This window comes from Solea senegalensis, linkage group LG1 (genome assembly GCF_019176455.1).
Source record: "Solea senegalensis isolate Sse05_10M linkage group LG1, IFAPA_SoseM_1, whole genome shotgun sequence".
In the NCBI taxonomy this organism is placed as follows: Eukaryota; Metazoa; Chordata; class Actinopteri; order Pleuronectiformes; family Soleidae; genus Solea; species Solea senegalensis.
In genome coordinates, this window is record NC_058021.1 from 27196256 (window position 1) to 27214902 (window position 18647).

At 40.5% G+C, this 18647-nt stretch overlaps 1 protein-coding gene across 1 annotated transcript in view; it reads left to right on the top strand.

Moving 5' to 3' along the window:
- Positions 1 to 1015: 1015 nt before the first annotated feature.
- Positions 1016 to 18647, top strand: part of LOC122772689 (protein disulfide-isomerase TMX3-like) — a 38422-nt gene continuing 20790 nt past the window's right edge. The window contains exons 1-10 of the mRNA XM_044030904.1: positions 1016 to 1100; positions 1375 to 1432; positions 3031 to 3070; positions 3726 to 3849; positions 4707 to 4752; positions 7914 to 7994; positions 8443 to 8542; positions 8791 to 8868; positions 9060 to 9126; positions 15333 to 15431. Coding sequence (XP_043886839.1) covers positions 1067 to 1100; positions 1375 to 1432; positions 3031 to 3070; positions 3726 to 3849; positions 4707 to 4752; positions 7914 to 7994; positions 8443 to 8542; positions 8791 to 8868; positions 9060 to 9126; positions 15333 to 15431 — 727 coding nt within the window. The 5' untranslated portion in view covers positions 1016 to 1066. The remainder of the gene's footprint in view (positions 1101 to 1374; positions 1433 to 3030; positions 3071 to 3725; positions 3850 to 4706; positions 4753 to 7913; positions 7995 to 8442; positions 8543 to 8790; positions 8869 to 9059; positions 9127 to 15332; positions 15432 to 18647) is intronic.

An 18647-nucleotide genomic window follows, 5' to 3' on the forward strand; every position in this document is an offset into this window, starting at 1 on the left:
TATCCAATGGCAGTATTAGATACAATTTATTATTCCCAGAGGTTCTCAAACAACTTAATGTTTTCAATAAAACAAATGTGTACAATGTTGTGAAAAACATGGCAGGAATTCATTTATTTGAGCCTTCCTGTTTGCCAGACAGAAGGAAACTTGCAGTTTGGATTTTGCTTTGTGTTAGACTGCCACCTTGTGGGGAGAGTTGATCATCAACATCACATGCAATGTATTGTATTGTTTTTACATTTAAGATCTACAAACATGTCTCCAGTTTCAAATACTTTCTGTATTTTCATGACAGTGAAAGGCATAAAATCCAGGTGTGACAGCAGTATAACATGTACATGACATGGTACAAATATTGCAGGCTACAGTGTGGTACAAAACAATATACGTATACTATAAGTTATAAGATCGGAAATATATGAACAATTCATTCAAATAATTCGAGAAACGTAAACGTCTTTTAGTGCAGAAAATCTCCCACGTTAACCAATAATGAGTTCCTGCAGACTGCAGTTTCAGGAACCTATACTCCAGTCCAGTAGGTGGCGGTAATGTACCTCTAAGCAGGTTGGCCAGCCGCAGTTTCACGCATATGGTTTCACGACCCCACTTTTGAAGGGTTCATTCCACCCATTTATTATTATTAAATGCTTCTAGTTTTAAAAGGTTTATTGCTTTCGGTCTTGCATGTTTGTGCAATTAGCACAATGAACATATTATCGGGGGAAATTGAATCATGTGCTATCCTCTTTGCCATGTAGTTATCAGATCTCAACCATTTCTTTGAATGGAGAGAGAGCAGACGACGCATTTCTTTTCTCTTCTCACATTTTAATGATACGTCACACGCACACGTGGGTGGATATTGTAGGAATTGAAATTGTGAGATGGGTAAAGCTCGTATGAACTGTTTACTTTACTGTTGTGGTCCTGACCGGACCAATATGGCGGCGACATCGACGTACAATTCGGGGCCATTGGCGCTTGAAGCGTAACATCGCGCATGCGCATAAATACCTGCTCTATCTGCTGAATTTCCTGCTTGCTGTTTCCACTCGAAGCGATGGCAGAAGTGAGAGCTTCCCTGGTTTGTGGAGGTATGTTTATGTTCTTTTTTCAGTACACGTTGACCCGTTTCAACCCCTGATCCTCTCTATGTTTATACGGCATCTATTAAAAAATAAAATGAAAGCTGCTGTTGGAAGTACGGGGTAGACAGATGCTCAGTTAGCCGGGGCCACAGCTTTAGCAACAGCAGCAGGATGCTTCAGTCATGAGGTTTCAGGCTGGAAAATAGACAGCAAAAGCTGCTTTTTTACATGACCACCAGTATGACCTCTTCCTGATTCCGTGTCTCTTTTAATGTTACAGTTATAGCGGCGTTCCTCAGTTCAGCAGTGCTTGCATTTGTTGAGGATCTAGATGACACGTAAGTGATGCACTCCTGAATGAATTTGTGCCTCATAATTATGTGTTTCTACCTTCATGCTTTTCAAGTGTCGCTCCGAGGTTACTTCCTTCCCTTATAATCATGCTGCTGTTTTTTGGTTCCTGTGATTATTAGTAATGACACGTTCATTGAAAGAGCACACATAACAAATTATACACACAATTCCTAACCTAAATGAACATTTACTAAACAACACGTATGATCAGTAATCTCTGTGAAGTGCAATCAAGAAATACATTTAGCCTTGTCTTTTGGGTGAAAAGAATAAAGCATTAGTGGATCTGGCAGCAAGTATATAAACAACAGATATGTGTACATTTACAATAATAAGGAACTAGTACACTATAACTAATATAAGTATTAGTTTTTACAGTAAAGACAGTAAAATGCATTCATTGGACAAACTGACACTCAGTGTTGGGCTATTACACACTCAGTTGGCTCTTTATAAGTCATATCTTACCTAAACTAATGACTTGCTGCCATAAATGTTGAATTTATTGAGATTTTAAGAGGTTCAGAGAGGTGCTGATTAAACTTCATGTACACGTTTTGGAAGGCTGCAGTTTGTGGTGTGATATGTAATGACACTTTTCTGCACAATGCAGAACAGTTCTCCAAAAATGACAATACAATTATGTAACCCTCAGAGACCTTGACAGCTAAGGTTTATATTACATTATTGTTGTGTTACAACTGAGGCTTTAACAAGTAAAGCAGCATTTTCATGCACAGCTGGTTAATAAGAGCTTATTTACCTACTTCATAGACTGCGCTAACTGTGGTTATATTTACGACACTGCATCACATTTTGTTTATGTACAATGTTAAGCCGCAAAAGCTTTAGAAGAGATTTTGTGCAGACAAAACGAGTACATTCAGTCTCGCTGAAATGTGGTTGAGTAGAAGAGCAAATATGCCTGAACTGTAAATTCCATTTAATTACAATAAAATTGCACTGAAGCAAAGCATTTGAGTAAATTTAGCACTTTTAAAGAAGGAAGAAAGAGAGTAATTTATCTCCGGTTCCAGTCACACTGTTACCTTTAATGACATGCCTGTGATGGGGGGGTTCTCTGGAGGTTAGATCTCCTGTGTGTATTTGTGTTTGTGGGAACTTCTAATTGTGTCTCTTCATATTTTTTTTTAAACCAATGTCTAATGAGCGGCAACTGCTTTGATAATCAAAGGACCAAATTTGTCCTCCGTCTAAGTCCACTTTCCTCTCAAAACAGATGAGGTTTTCGCTTCACTGTGCAGAGTTTGACAATGCGAGACCTTTATTTATAGTCATCTACTCTGGTTCTGAGTTTATGGAACAAAATGAGAGCGAGTGCTTTATGTCAATAATCATTTGCAAATCGCACTGAGCAAACAAAGTAGAATTGAGTTTTAACAGACAAAGCAAATAAATTGAGGAAATAATAGGCAACATAAAATGGAATGTTGACAATAAAAATAACAGTTCGTTGCAGACCTTATCATTTTTAGTGTTTTATATCCATATAGCCGTAAAACTGGCAAGCGTCTTCACTAAACGATGAATGTCATTTTTTTTATTTTTTTTCTTCCGACAGATTTAAAGAGACTAGAGTGAACGACATCTGGCTGGTTGATGTAAGTCTGACACAGACGTGGACATAAAAGTCTGTGTTTGTTCATCTGTGCATCAATGCACCGCCGCCGTGATCATCATCATCATCCCTTGCGGAAGTGTAGGAAGGCCGGGGCTGGAGGGCGTGTGCAGACTGTGCTCTGTATTTGTGATTAGTGAATGAGAAGTCATGCATGCCAGACAAAGCCAGGGGTCTCAGATGGGTTTATAACAAAGGGGAGTCTGGGTCTTTATAAGCAAATCTTGCTCGCTGCTTGCACTGCTGGTTAGGATTTGCTGGAATGGACCTCTGACGTGTAGGGAGCTTTAATGTATTGACACTGTTTAACACAATTGTTAGATGTTTACAGTTCTCATCCATACCTTAACCGTAACTGAATATCTTTAAAGCTGTAATAATGCACCAGTAAAGGCCTGATGTCATTTAAACCATTCCAGAATATACACACAGCATTAAAGAACAGCAGAACCACTGAGTTAATATACTTTTAAAAGCTGTTTTTGACTAAAGTGCAGCTTATTATTGGTGAAAAGTTTTCGGATGTTTGAATATACAAAAATGCTTTATTCAGTTATGTATATGTATACGTAGTATGTGGTTAATTTGTAACGTTTACAGTGTGTTGCACAAGTTCTTACGAGTGCTTTCTTCTTCAGTTCTATGCACCGTGGTGTGGTTACTGTAAAAAGCTAGAGCCAGTATGGCACGATGTGGGCATGGAGCTGAAAAGTTCGGGGTCGCCAGTGCGTGTGGGAAAGATGGACGCCACTGCTTACTCCGGTCAGTACACGATACAGCACTTCTGTGTTTCCCTTTGGACTGTGTTGTTGTCGCTTTCTCATGTTTTCTCGCCGCACAGATCTTTCCGACCGTAATACTTCTGCTATGACCGCCATTTACAGTAGTTCAGCTGCACTTGTATCCATCCCTAATTCCTCTTGTAAATGACCATTAATAGACACAGAAATTGAATAAAACGCCCAGCCAATGTGACAGGCTGGCATAAAGAATGACCATTGTAAGAAAAACTGTCGCTCCTTCTTTTGCGATCAGCTCTCGATGCTGTGCACCGTTCAGTGTTGTTAGAGAGAAAACACATAATGACATTCATTGTGCACTTAAACTGTGCAGTTGCAACAACCGCAACAGCCTTCACTTGAAAGCCTCTCTGTTTTTTTATTTGACGCACCACAAACAAAGATGAATCGGTTTTGAATGTCATTTAATTCTGTCTTCTATGAAATGATCATTATTTCTACCCGTCTCAGTTACTGTAATACGTTTGCCACAATGCTTTTACAGTAAAAATATTGAGTGTTGAGGTAAAATAAAATCTTATTTGACTGACAGTTAAATGACACCACTATATTCCACTGTGCTTTTAAAAGGCATAGTCCCAACACTTTGATAATCATGCTTAATACATTTCCGTGGAGAGTCCAATGAGACTCACCCCATTTCATGTTTGCTGCAGTTACGAAAGCTGCTTCTTCAACCGTCACACTTAACAATTGGCTACAGACACTTCCAAAACTGTTTCATGCACATTGTAACAGGTTACTTCAAACATATTTTAAAGGGCAAATGTTTGTCACTTTCTCTTTAGAGTGACATGTTTTTGTTATTCTGTGTTGCAGGAATGGCGTCAGAGTTTGGTGTCCGTGGTTACCCCACGATAAAACTGTAAGTGTTACGCAGAAGCGTTTGTTAAATGAAACAAATCTAATTTTGACATGAGGATACGTGCTCGGGAGAGTGCATACACCTCTGTGAAGAGTAGCGCCTCATTTTACGGCATGTTGTAGACATTTGGGGAATGACTGGAGCCGACCATGTTACATTATGTGGATCTCAAGCTGAGCTGAATGGATTCTCCCTCGGGCCGTGCTCCAGCTCTCCAGTAAATGAAAACAGTTAAAAAAAAAAACCTTCTGGACAGACACAATTGTGTATATTATTTATTATTTATTTTACAGCCCTCGCTCCTTTGATCAGGCCCAAAGAATTCCATATTAGAGAAAAGGCTTGCTGAATTTGTGTCAGGCTTCTAATATTCAATCCTTCATTATTCCTAAATCTGCAACCACTGTTAAGGCTGTAATTTGATTGTAATATTTGTTTTATTATCTACTTAACTACATTGTGTACAGCTATTACTTGGCTCCCTTCTCTCTGAATCCCCTCAAGTGTCGTTATTTAAGAATGTCGTCTTCCCCCCCGACGTTTTGGTCCGTTGAGATGAACTCAGGAGAGACTAAGGTGTTGTTGCCGTCTCTCTAATGCATAACCCGTGTTCACACTCTCTGTACTTTAATATTATTAGGTTTCTCATTCATGAATGTTGTTAATGATGCATTTCTTGGGTGGGTAAATTGTTTTTTAAGACCAGCTTCAGCAGATTTTTCAAGGTATATCCACAAGTCACTTTGATCCGTCTTGAGATTTCTTGAGATTTATGCTCCAGCAAATCAAATCTGCGTGATTTCTTTTTTTCCGACTGCGAGATGTTCTAACTTATTACAAATTGTCTTCTGAGTTGTGACCGACGTTGTTTTGTATAAAATAAATGCCTTTAGGTCGACGCCAGCTGCTCAGCGGCGAAGCTCCTGTTGACTTGAGAGAAATGATCGTTTTTAGACGACACACACACTCTGGGTTTTCTCCATACATTTGATGCAAAATCATTTATCTTCACACTGCCATAATGGGCTCCTCATTTAGTTTTCACCGCACTCATTTGGGAAACTGCCAAAGGATCACGGCAGGGTTCATAACATTGAACCAAGCAAGTGATGAAACATCCATCGAGGAACACGAGATACCTCCCCCCGGTGACAGAGGGAGACTTGATTTAGAGTTCTGTTTCCCCCTGAGTTCATTAAACCCTCTGGGCTGATGCAACCCAGGCAATCCTTAATGCATTCTGCATGTCGCGCGCGCGAGCTCGACTCGAGTACTTGTCTTAGCTGAAACTCAATTAGAGAAAGTCATTTGTTTTTGTTTTTTTCATCTAAGCTGTGACAATTTAGGTTAACTTGACCTTTACGGTGAATGAGCTTTTTTCCCTTGATAGGTTTTCTGTTTCCGACAGAACATCTCGTAAGAGACAACTTGCCCTTCCGTGCTCGGATGTCATGGAGCGGAAAGACAAGTTTGGTCTTTAATGGGCTGAAGTAGCACTGTCCCTATAGAATACTTGCATTACTACTACTCCACAGAAAGTATTATTATTAAGTCTGTGCGATTTTTGAATTATAGGTTTGAGAGTGCCTTTTTTTATTTTCATTTTTACTGATGCACCCACTTTCTACTTTAGGATTTTTTTTAATTTGCACACACACACCAATAAGTAATATTACATTTCTCATCCTTCCCATCCTTGTTACACACCAGTAATGAGAGTTCAAAGGGAGGCCTCAGGTTATTCCCTTGGCCACTGGCTGTCCAGCTTTTTAGTTATTTTAAGTTTATGTGAAGTCAATAATATGGCAGTAAGTAAGCCATGGTATGATATTTCGGCAGTCACCACGGTTGACAGCTACTAGTGTGAGACGGAGTGGGTGAAAAATAGAAAAAAGAGAATGCTCAGGTTAGGATTCATGACGTCGGTTCTGTAGATGATACAACCACGGAATACATCCATTTTTTTTTTAATACACAGTCCATGAGAGGAACATGATGAAAAACATAGAAATGGGGAACAGGGAACTCTTGGTACCGACTCGGGCTGTTTTGAACAGATTCCTCTTTTTAACGTTTAAAATTAACCTTAATTGTGAAATAAGTCATTGCTAATGGAGCACTGTAATCACTGTTCGAATATGCACAAATGTGTTAAAGGTGAGTTGTGTACTGTATAGATACAGTACATCATAATTGCACATGTGGATTGGCCTCAATTGGACAGAATATGCAACAACCACTTAAAAACATTTTTTTTTAATGAAATCGATTAGAAGAATCGATCAAAATTCCAAATATATTTGAGTGTTAAAGCCTAGTTCTGACTCGACACAAGCGGGCAGTTGAGGACTGCAGTAACATCAATTGGTCTGTCAGCTTTTGATTATCTGCTGCAACAAGCTAATTGTATTAGTCCACAGACCGAACCTGCCATATGCCTTTCAAGCTGCTGCTGGTGGTGTGTGGGGAATATTTTGTCCTCGTGCGTGCCCTTAATACCATTTCAGCTCTGACTTTAAATGCCAAAGCCTATGTGACTGGATCCGAATCCAGCAGAGCACCGCTGGGATGAGGTGGAATGCTGGAAATTCACATTAGAAATGTGCAGCTGACAAATGGGCCGGCATCTCCAAGGAACCATTCCTGCTCCTCGGTGAATCCATGCTACGAATAATTCCAGCTGTTGTTGGGAGGAGTGCAATGCAGGGTTAGAGGGGTGTTGTCAAGAAACGGTCTTAGGCCACAGACTTGTTTTAGCAATGCTGTAATGACCATACGGTATAATTATTTCTCAATCACTTTACTGGCACAGAGCTGCTGGGAAAAAGGTCTGTTATACCAGATTTATTTGAGCATTACATACATATTCGGCATGAGTTAAACTCGTTGACTGTTTGTGAATATGTCGGACCAATCCAAAGCCGGATCAATCCAATCGCCAATGATCACAGCATCTGACAGCCATAAAAACAACAAAGCTGACGGTGCCCTGAGTCTTTTGCACAGTGCTGTGCGCGCGAATATAGATGAAAGGATAATTTTAGAAGCGAGAGAAATATTTGAAAGTATTTGCCATGCATTTAATCATTCTAGCAGCGGAATAAAGAAACGGTTTGCCAGCTACTCATCAGCCTTTCACTCCCGCTTTGTTTCCATCTCAGATTAAAGGGCGACCTTGCCTACAACTACAAGGGACCAAGGACAAAAGATGACATTGTGGAGTTCACAAACAGAGTGTCGGGGTAAGTCACAGTCACCGCTGTCTAAAGGAAAATAACGGGAAACTGCTAATTTAGTGGAACCTCACCTCGTTTCACGGAGACACATTATGAGAAACTTCCCGATGCACACCACATTTGTTTCGATGCTCCGTGGATTTTAGCCAGTGACGCTCACGTTTAAGCCACTGTATCCACTGAGCTTGACAGATTTTCTTCTCCTTGAGGGAAATCAGGCTAGATCCGTGACAGAGGGCTTGATCAAAAGCTTGGCTCTGATTTCTGTGCAGGCCTGCAAGTCGTGGAATCACCACAGGGTGGTGCTAGCAGCGCACAAATGAAGATCAGAATTGGTGGACTTCATACATTAGATATTACACTAGTGTATAGTTTCTATGATTTTGTTTAGAACTTTTATTTTTGACACCCAGTAAAAACTAAATAATAATCTCTGTGGACTTTACTCCTCCAGACCTGCCGTCCGCGCTCTTCCCAGCAAGCAGATGTTTGAGCACATGATGAAACGACACGATGTGCTTTTTGTGTACGTCGGTGCCGACTCGCCCCTGAAAGTAAGCGTCATTAACACCCAGCCATAATTCACTGCTGCTCTTTTATTCTCAGCGGCCTCCTCGGAGCATCCTCTGTGAAAAAAAAACTGTAAATATTGATCAATCGATGGAAGCTCTGTTGTCATATTTGAGAAGAACTGTTGGTTTTGTGTAATACCTTGTAGTGAGTCTGCTCTTTAGAACTGTTAAACACGGATGGATCGAAAGCCGCTGTGTAAAATGCTCAAAGACTCATTTCGTCGTTGCAGGAGAAATACCACGATGTCGCCTCTGAGCTCATCATCTACACTTACTTCTTCTCCGCTTCAGAGGAAGTCTTGCCCGAGGTAACGCCATTCATCCTTGTATTAATATTTGACTATTGCATAGTGCATTTTTGAATTATATGAATGCTTTGTAAATGGCAGAAATGTGTGTATTTTTGGCGTCGTACCCTATATGTTACTGCCACACATTCAGAAAGTGAAGATGAGCCATGGCTTTTAATAATTAATATTTTATGGTTTTCTTCCATCAGTCACTCGCTTTACCAGAACTTCCTGCAGTCGTAGTCTTTAAGGACGGAGGCCACTTCGCCTATGATGGTGAGTATTTTGTTGTTGTGGCATTGTTTGGAGGTGGCTTTCTTCAATAAGTCTGGCATAAAAGTTCTCTTTCGAGGGCCAGCTGGTGCCGTTGTTGTCCGCTGTTCCTCTCGTCTATTCGCCCCCTTACCCTTTTCTCGAATAAAGCCGATGAAGCTGCAGCTGTGTTACTTTAGTTTTCTTGTCACCGCTGCTGCTGCTCTTTCATCTTCCTCACCACACAGATTTGTGGTGTGCCTGGCCCATCATAAAAAAGCACCCCGGTTTCTGCCCACTATTGTGTGTGTGGCCACTACAGGGATGTTGTGGTGGTTTTGTCTTTTGGGCGGACACGCATAGCAAACCAGGGTGGACAGACCGGCCTGCGTGGGTGTGATAAACCACAGTTTATACCCAGGGGCCCAGTATGGAGCTGGTGCTGTATATAGAGTCAAACAAAAGCCAAGAATGAAATCCCAGAGGCAGCCGTCAAGTATCAGCAAAAGATCATGCGTGACATGTGAGGTTCAGAGGAGCTGCTTTTTCCTTTGTTGCCTAATTTGAAGCTTCTAACCGCAGCAGTGTGAGTTCACCACATTCCTCCATGATGTCTTGTATACTGCTGCCAACGTGGGCCTGAGACTGGAGGCGAAAGCGGAAGTGAAGAGCATCGAGGCACAAAGTCAACACAAACGGCCCCCAGTAGTGGCTGTTAGGAAGGTTTGATGCGCGGTGTCGCACGTGTAGAAGAAAATCCATCTCCACTTCTGTGTGTGTGTTCACCGCCGTCTGTTCCACTTGACCATTATGGAAGGCGGGCTTCCTGCACCAGAACTGCAGCAGCCGAGGCTCACCAGAGTAGACGGTAATGACAAAAACTCCACACTCTGCAGAGTCCTCCAGGACCCCGATACGGAGGATGTGGTGATCGTCTAGCATTGCCATGGTGACGGCATATTAAGCTTGTCAAGAATTGAGACGGAGAGCAGCACAGCAAAATGACACATTTGTGCCCTTCTTCACGCACTGTATTTCTCCTTTCCCTTTCAAGCATCTAGAAAGTAAAGCACTTGAGGGTTTGTAGGCAAAAAAAAAGGCTCCCGTCAAAGATGGGTTAAGAAATTTCAGAGAAAGTAGTCGTCTTTTCTTGCAATCCGTGGTCTTCATCAGGCTGCTGTGCAGCTGTGTCTAGAGAACTGGACTCCGTGAGAATCCACTGACTGGATGTTGGATTAGGAGGTAAATAAGGCTCGGGCAACTGATGCCTTTTTATGATTCATGCTCACTTTGCATGATGTGTTTTTGAGAAACTCTTGTTATTGAATGTTAGCTGGCTGGACCTCTGAGACACATTTGCATGGGAATGTGGTGCCACAGTATTACGACACAGGTGTTTATCTACATCTATATGACTGTACATACATAAAACGTCTATTTATCTAGCAGCACCTGAGGCTGACGGTTCCCAAAATAAACCACTACCCACACTGCTATCTTTTTCTGTATTTGTAAAGAAACAGACGCAACATAGTCGCATATTTCACTTAATATAGATATATATCTAGTGCTTATACATATACATACATTATTCGTAATGGTCAGGTGTTGCTCTGCCTTCAAAGCCACTGATCAAAGATACGCTGTCCAAATAAATCCCCTCGCTTTGTGTAGAATGATATTTGACATATTGTTGTTCTGCTTTGATTGCTTTAGCTCACATCACAAACAGCAGCATTCCTTCTGAAGAGTGCTGCTGAAGTGTAGTGCAGCACAGAGTCTCATACATATTTAATTCTCAAATCCTCAGTTTCATACTGCTACACAGGTTCGCTCTGTTTCAGAGCTCGGATCTTTTGATCACGGTGTGTCTTCAGTGAAAGCTACTAGCCCACATGTTAGCGCCATAACAAAACAGAAAAATCATTAGGATGAATGTCAGAGTACACAACATGCTACATGCAAATGCTTTACTCGCCCACGCTTTTTTCTTTTTAAACTTGTTTGTGGTTTTTTTTTCCTTCTAAGGCTTTGTGTTTCAGTACTTTAGTGCCACTCCTTGTATGGATAGTTGCTGTACAGCTGACAGCAAACTACTTTGCATTCGTGAACTGGGAGCTCAGGCCAATAAACAGTCCATGATTGTGATGACAGGATGGCTTCGCACCTAAAAAGGTGTTGACAACGTGTGACGGCACAATATGTTCATATTTCTGAATCGGGGGAAGATCATGAGGAATTAAAAAGGTGAAATAATTGGTCACAAGTGTCAACCATATATACATATATATGTATATATACCCTTCCACTGTGTAATACTGGTAAATTGGTCTATTATCTCCATGTCATGCCAAACACTCAGCCTGCATGACACTAACATAACATAACATTTAAGGTTTTATACACAAAACTAAAAGAAAACATCTTAGAGCAACTGTTCTGACCAGGCCTAGGGGAAAAACCTGATTGCAACATGAATAAAGAGATTCTCTCTTCCTAACTCCCAAGAAACCAACAGCAACAAACTAAACAAACCATTTTGAAGAGCTTTATTTAGAAATAAGCACACAAATGTCTGCTGGCAGCCTGGCTGTTGAGTGGTTTGATGAAGTCCACTGCAACTGGGATGATCAGGCCTCTTAAACTGGCATCTGCTGTGCAGGACCAATCAGCTCCCAGGATCCACCCACACTCAAACAAGCACACCTGCAGCCCATCTCACACTTGCATGCAGACGCAAGGAAAGGCTAACCCTTACTTGTTTATTGTGACTAAATAAGATTAAATAATCTGAATTAAATTTGGAAAGTGCAAAAATTGATGAAATTGTAAAGAGACACCCAACTTATCAGGACATAGCCAAGCCTAGCTTGTCTTCAGTGGCTTGCCGAGCTTGAGGCGACTTTGAATGCTGAACTCAGTGCATCACTGAAGACCAGGTGTAGTCAACAGCAACACTCTGAAGCGTGCCCCCACTCAGGATTACCACCAAAAATAAGGAAGGCAAAATAATAAAGGTTACGACACCTGCCCGGCAGCTAAATTGGGTGCTCAAAATATAACTAGAAACTAACACAGTCAAATAAAACGCCCCTCTGGACAAGCCCCCAATTGTTACAACCAGGCCTAGGAGAAAAACTGATTGCAACAAGACTAAGGAGACTCCCCCTTCCCAACTACAACAAGAAAGCATCAACAACAAACCATTTTAAAGGATTATTTAAACACAAATGTCTGTTCAGTGTGAGTGGTTCGAGAAAGTGCACTGCAACTGGGATGATCAGGCCTCTTAAACTGGTACCTCCTGTGCACGACCAATCAGCTCCCAGGATCTCACACACATGTCATTCACTTAAACAAGCACACCTGCAACCCATCTCACACTCACATGCAGACACACAAGGAAAAAGCAACAACATTCTTCTGACTTGGAGAGGAAACATAATCCCAACTAAAACATAGTAGCACAGTTTTTCTTGCATGCTACTAGGATATAATAATAGTTATTATTGTCTGGATTCATTTATTAGTTTGGTCAGAAACTGTTGAAAAATGTTTTATATTCTTTCAAGAAGCGGTGCAATCAGAGCGCTTGTTTTCGTCATATGTACAGTCTTTCATGTCTTCTCTTGAATCGTATATTTCCTTTGTCTTTCTTGTGCAGGATTAGGATTAGGAGGTTGTTTGTCATTTAGGTCAATCTGTCCTTTTGTATATGCTTATATTTATGAGCTGACGATATTGTGCAGTCTCCTTTTCTTCTTTTTGCACAGTTGTGTGCAAAAAGTTGAAAGTAGAGATTCGGAGATTCTACCTAAACGCATAATTCTGTCTTGTGCATTTTCTTTACGGATTGAAGTGTTGTATGGAGACGCGACACCAAACGTGTTATTTATAGTTGCTCTGTGAGACTGTGTACATGGGCCCAATGGTGCTGCATGCTCACAGGCTCACAGTGACAATACTACCATGTTTATATTCTGCATATTAACCACAAGGATGAATTAAGAAGAACAGAATGCTATGATCAAAGATGAATCATCTGGAAATCCTGAGGGACCAGAACGCTTTCGATCCAGTCATTTATCAAATGAATATGTTTCTTTTTCCATTGCATCATGTAGCGAGTTCTGTGAGCGAGCTGCACATTTTTTCCAGGAAACCTCACGGTGTTCCGTTCAGCGTCTCTTACTGTAACTCTTCACAAAGCGTGTTTACTTTTCATGGTTTTCTTCTGTTGCTTTAGTCATTGAAGTGACAAGAGATCGTGTCACACTCTCCACTTTACGGCCCGTACAAAAGACAATGAGTTCAGGAGAATCCGCTTAAGTTTGTCATCGACACAGAACCAGCGTTTTAGGGAACGTCTCTCGTGTTTACTTTATGATTACTTTTATTTTCTTTCCTCTGGCTCGCCCTGGCTTTTTTCCATTCTGTCTCTGTTTTCTGTGGTTATATACATTATAATGTAATGCTTATTCAAATAAAGCTGCTTTATGCGCATGCTCAACGTATCTGATTTCGGTGCATATCTGGCATGTGTATGTATTTTTTACACAAACTTTAAGAACGCAAAGGAAAAATATTGTATAGTTCTGTTTCTGTGTGGGGAAAGACCTCAAATACATCAATCTCGTCATCCTCTGCATGCCACCTCCTTTCAGTGATCGTTCATGATTATAGCTTGTCCTTTTTATCTATGTTTCTCTCTCCGTTTTTATTTTTGCCCTCTTGGCATTGTCTTGGAGGTCCTCTGTGCCATTAACCTTCATCCTCGCGATGTGTCAGAGCTCCCTCCTCCTTCTGCTCGAAACTCTCGACACTAGATCATCCACACTCCACCCATTGTCTGTTTGTACTCCCTCCTCTCCCTGCCCGCCCTCATTTTTCTCTCATCTCTCCTGCTGTGTGAACTCTGGGCTGACAGGCTCCTGTAGGGCTGCACGGCGCCCAGGAAGAGAGCAGCTCTAATTTGTTTCAAGGTGAAGCAGGCACAGTCGGTGTGGAGGTTCATCAGGCTGCACAATCCCAGTATGAGGCCTTCCTCTCTCTCTCTCTCTCTCTCTCTCTGTCTCTCTCTCTCGCTTCTGCAAGAAACGTGTCAAGCAGCTGCATGCTGTCTATAAAACCACAACATCTGTGGAAGGAATGCTCTGGAATGTCTACCAGATTTACTGACTCAGCAGCCTGTACATCTACATGGCCCCGCCAGCCACAGCAGCCGCCACACAGAGACTGTGTTGCATTAAGGTCATTTGGATTTTAATGCAACCGTAAGCTGCGACCTTGGGGTTTTGAAAGTGTGCTCCAGGTTCTACGCTGTCATGTTTGGCATCGCGCTCGCGGCTCCTGCGGATCCCCGCAGCTTAAGAACCGTGTAAAAGTCATCATTGTTCATGTAATTACTGTAATGGCAGCAGAAAGGTCACGATAACTTATTAGCATGTCATAATGAGGTCCCGACTACATTTGACATCAATTATGAGCATCCTGTAGCCTCTCTCAGGCGGAGAAAACACTTTTTGTATAAGCAGCTTTCGCTACACCCCATTTACACCCTCCAGGGACAGACTCTGGTTCCCGTTAGCATTTAGCCTCCAGATGTTAGGGGATCAACAGCATGTGCTTCATATTCAGGAAACAATTTGTTATTTTACTTTGCTTTATTTATTTATTTTGCAGGTAATGATTTTATTTTTTTTCCCCTCATGATGCATCTGTTGAGTTATGCATTCGCTCCAAATGGGCTCCAAAAACAAATCGACCAAAGTGGGCCTTAAAAAGAATGCGTGTGTGTGTGTGTGTGGACAGTAATTTACAAACCAAATGTGTTTTGATTTTTTTTTCTCCCCTCTTTTATTTTTTGAAGGAGAAGGAGGAGGAGGCGGCATAATTGTCCCATCTATTGTGAATGAAAATTACTGTTTTTAACGTCTTTGACAACCGGCTATTTGATAAATAACCTCTCTGGCTCTTTAATCTGGAGGCGGCCTTCAAAATAATTTCTGATTGTTGTTTAGCTGACTTCTGTCAATGGACGCTCAGCTTGTGCCCTGCTCTTTATTCTCGAGAGAGCATACAGGTGGTAAACACTGTGATCTTACAGTGCTGCCGTCAATACGCTGTTGGGCTTTGCATTCAATAGAGAAAGGTTGTGTGCTGAATGTTGATTGGCTGTTTTGTGCTTCTCCCCCCTGAAAGAAGATTCTCTCTCTGCGTGTGTGTTGCAGAGTATGAGGATGGTAGTTTGTCATCATGGGTGAACAAGGAGCGTTTCCAAGGCTACCTGCAGATCGATGGCTTTACGTTGTACGAGCTCGGAGAAACAGGTGGCGTATGCATCAAATTTATCAAGTTTTTTTTTTTTTCTTTTCTGCCAAGTTACACATCCATTTTTGGTCTAAGTGTGATTCGAATAATCGACCCCTACGTGCGTGACGTGGTACATACACGCAAATAAACAGGTTGCTATGACACTTTGGTGCAGATTCATTTTAGGTCAGCAACATTATTCATCATTTCTTTGAATACATTTCCTAAAATAGTGACAAGAGTTCACCATTCAAAAATGCCTCCTTTATCCTCAGCATTTGTTTTGATGCCCTGATTTCCCTCACTATTTTATTGAATAGATTTAGCACTTTAGGGTTGCCCTCTGTAATGTAACTCTAGTCTTTTTCCTGTGTTGTAAGCTACTTTGGATAAAAGTGTCTGCCAAAAGAGTGCATATGTAAATGTAATGGCGTGGTCAGAGCTGTAAGAGAAAACAGTTTTAATTACCTCTACAAAGACCGTGTTACACAACTTGTTCGGCGGTACATTTACTTCTCCTCCCACAGGAAATGTAGGCTCAGTGCTGAAATACAAACTGTCTCTTAAACAGCAGTAAATTGATGCTCTGTGCAGAGAAAGCTGAGCTTTCTAATGTTAGATACAGTGTTTTACCTCTTTATGTGCAGTTCATTGAGATCAATGATGCTCCATGTTTGGATATTGCTTACATTTGTTGCTGCTTACGTTCAGTTTTTTTTTACCAATTTAAGCCAAATTTGCAGCGCAGTACGGGTCGTTCTGCATACTAATGAGTCTCTAAAGCATCTTAATTGAGTCTGACTGATTAAAGACGACATAGTTTGTGGCTTCACTCTGTTGAATTAACTCAGAAGAGATTCAATTAAAGTGAATTTGTGAAAACAGTGCATGCCTTGTCTCTACAGGCATTTCATTCGAGTATCAGATTTCATACCCTTGGGGACATTTATGCCGTAAAAACCCCATCTTACACATTGTTAAGTCACACTGACACAAAACTTGATACCATCTCTTAAAGCAAGAAGTAATGGAGGAGGCATTTCAACCAAAGTAGAGCAATTTTGTCTTTTTTGATGTTGGCATTCTGTTCTACAGATAAAGCCTGATGTGAACAATATGAAAAAAAACCTTAAAGTGAAACTACATTACCCTTAACAATTGAGCCTAAAGTGTTGCTCAATTACACAGTGAATTTCACAGCCAGACCAAAAATGAATGCAAAAACTGTGAAAGTCACTCTCAGACTTTGACCCACATACATCAAACTGCACCACATTACTGGATTTAGACACATAAATGAATAATCAATAGAAAAAAACGTTGGCGGTATAAACAACATAGTCCCCAAACTGATGGATTTAGAAATTGAGTCCACTTTATATGATTTCAGATTTTAGGTAATGTGCTGTGTGATAAGCAGAATAATAAGGATAAAGGGTAAACTAAAGGGGAAATGTAAGAATAATCAAACCAAATAAGATAATAGACAAATGGAATATTTAAAAGATATTAAGGCAAAGAAAAGAAAGAAAGAAATGTGTTTTCAGACAAGATTCTAAAGGTTATTGCATGTTATTGACTTGATGTGACAATTGACAAATTTACTGTTTCAGGACATTAGACTAGATGATAACAGGCAAATACTTTAGAAGTATACTTTGTGGTCAGACCATAAAGAGCTTTAAAATGTATCTAATAAACCTGTCAATATAGATAGGACATAACGTGGGGGAGGTAGTATGAACTATTTTCTTGGTTTTTATACCACAGTGCAGTATGTATGAAATAACTCACAGTCATAACCTCATTTGGAGCATAACCTCAAGTGGGAGCAATGAAGAAAAATAAATGGTCCCAATATGGAGCCCTGGGGCACACCGGGGTAAAAAAAAGTAGCTTGGTTTGATAAGTTGAAGATGCTTCACTTGATACTTTTGTTAGACTGTCCCAGTACAGTACAGTGCAGATACGTTTATTAAAATGAACTGAACAAGAATTACAGTCGGCACATATTCATAGATGATTGGTCACTCAGTGTTGGTATTTCTCTGATTCCGTGGACATTATTAAACCACATTCATGGATCAGTTTCCTTTATGAATAGTTGAACGTTGGTGAATGGTCTGGATGACTGTGTCATCTTTTTCAAAAATGACGCATTTTGTTAGATGATTAATAGTATTAAAAAGAACGTTGGGACTGTGCTTGTTTCACTATATTGTAGGGAAAAAAAAAAATATAAATAGTAATTGTGTTTTTACTCTGACCCACTGTAGGAGGTCATCACCCTTCTTCATTGATAAAGCACCCAAGGCTATTGTTTTTTCCTTGTATGCTCAACTTGCCTTTTTCTTTGTAAATGTTATTACAATATTCACACAAGCAAATAGCCCCTTGTACCAAAGGAACTTGAGCTTTTTAAGGCTTACAGGCATAGAAGTCAGGAGTATGCCATGATTTAGAAATGCTTACTAAGGTTAAACCGTGGAGCTAAATCTTTATTCTGATCATGTTCTAGCACTTGAACGAGTCCTAAACTTTATAAATGTGTTTTCTGGGGCATTTTATGATTTTATTTGACAGTCCTAGCGAAGACAGGAGACCTGATTTATGAAGCATGAGTAAAATAATAATTTACAATAATTAAAGACATAAGATTGGACTCGTAAATCGCTATATGGGGGACATTTTAGAGCCATACACTTTTTAAACTGCTCCTTTTCTCAAAATTATTAAAAAAAAAAAAAAGGAGACATTAAATTTCAGTGAATGTCCTCTAGCGAGAGAAGATTAGCTTTGTTCTCTCTCACAATAATGAATATGCATGTCTGAAATACCCAGGATTGTAGTTAATTGATGTATCCTGGAGTCTGTGCACCTAGTCAGACACCGCAAGACTGTACAGAATTAATTATGCACATTTCCACAGGTGTTATTCCCATAAAGAGGCACTGAAGACAAAAAGTAGTCCACAAAGTTAACCATAAACAACCACTTAATTTCATTGCCGTTTCAATAACCACACAGGAATGCAGCCAAAGCTAGTCAGGGGATGATGTGTACAGGTAAATATTCTACATAAGAGGTTATAAATGCTCTTTTTTTTATGGATTAACTGCCTCCTCCATTTTCCATCCAATCTTGTGTAATAGAAATTGTATTTGTATGGAAAGTATTTTCCCTTCATGATGCCAAGCTTTCCACATAACCTGAAACTTCACCATATAATACCT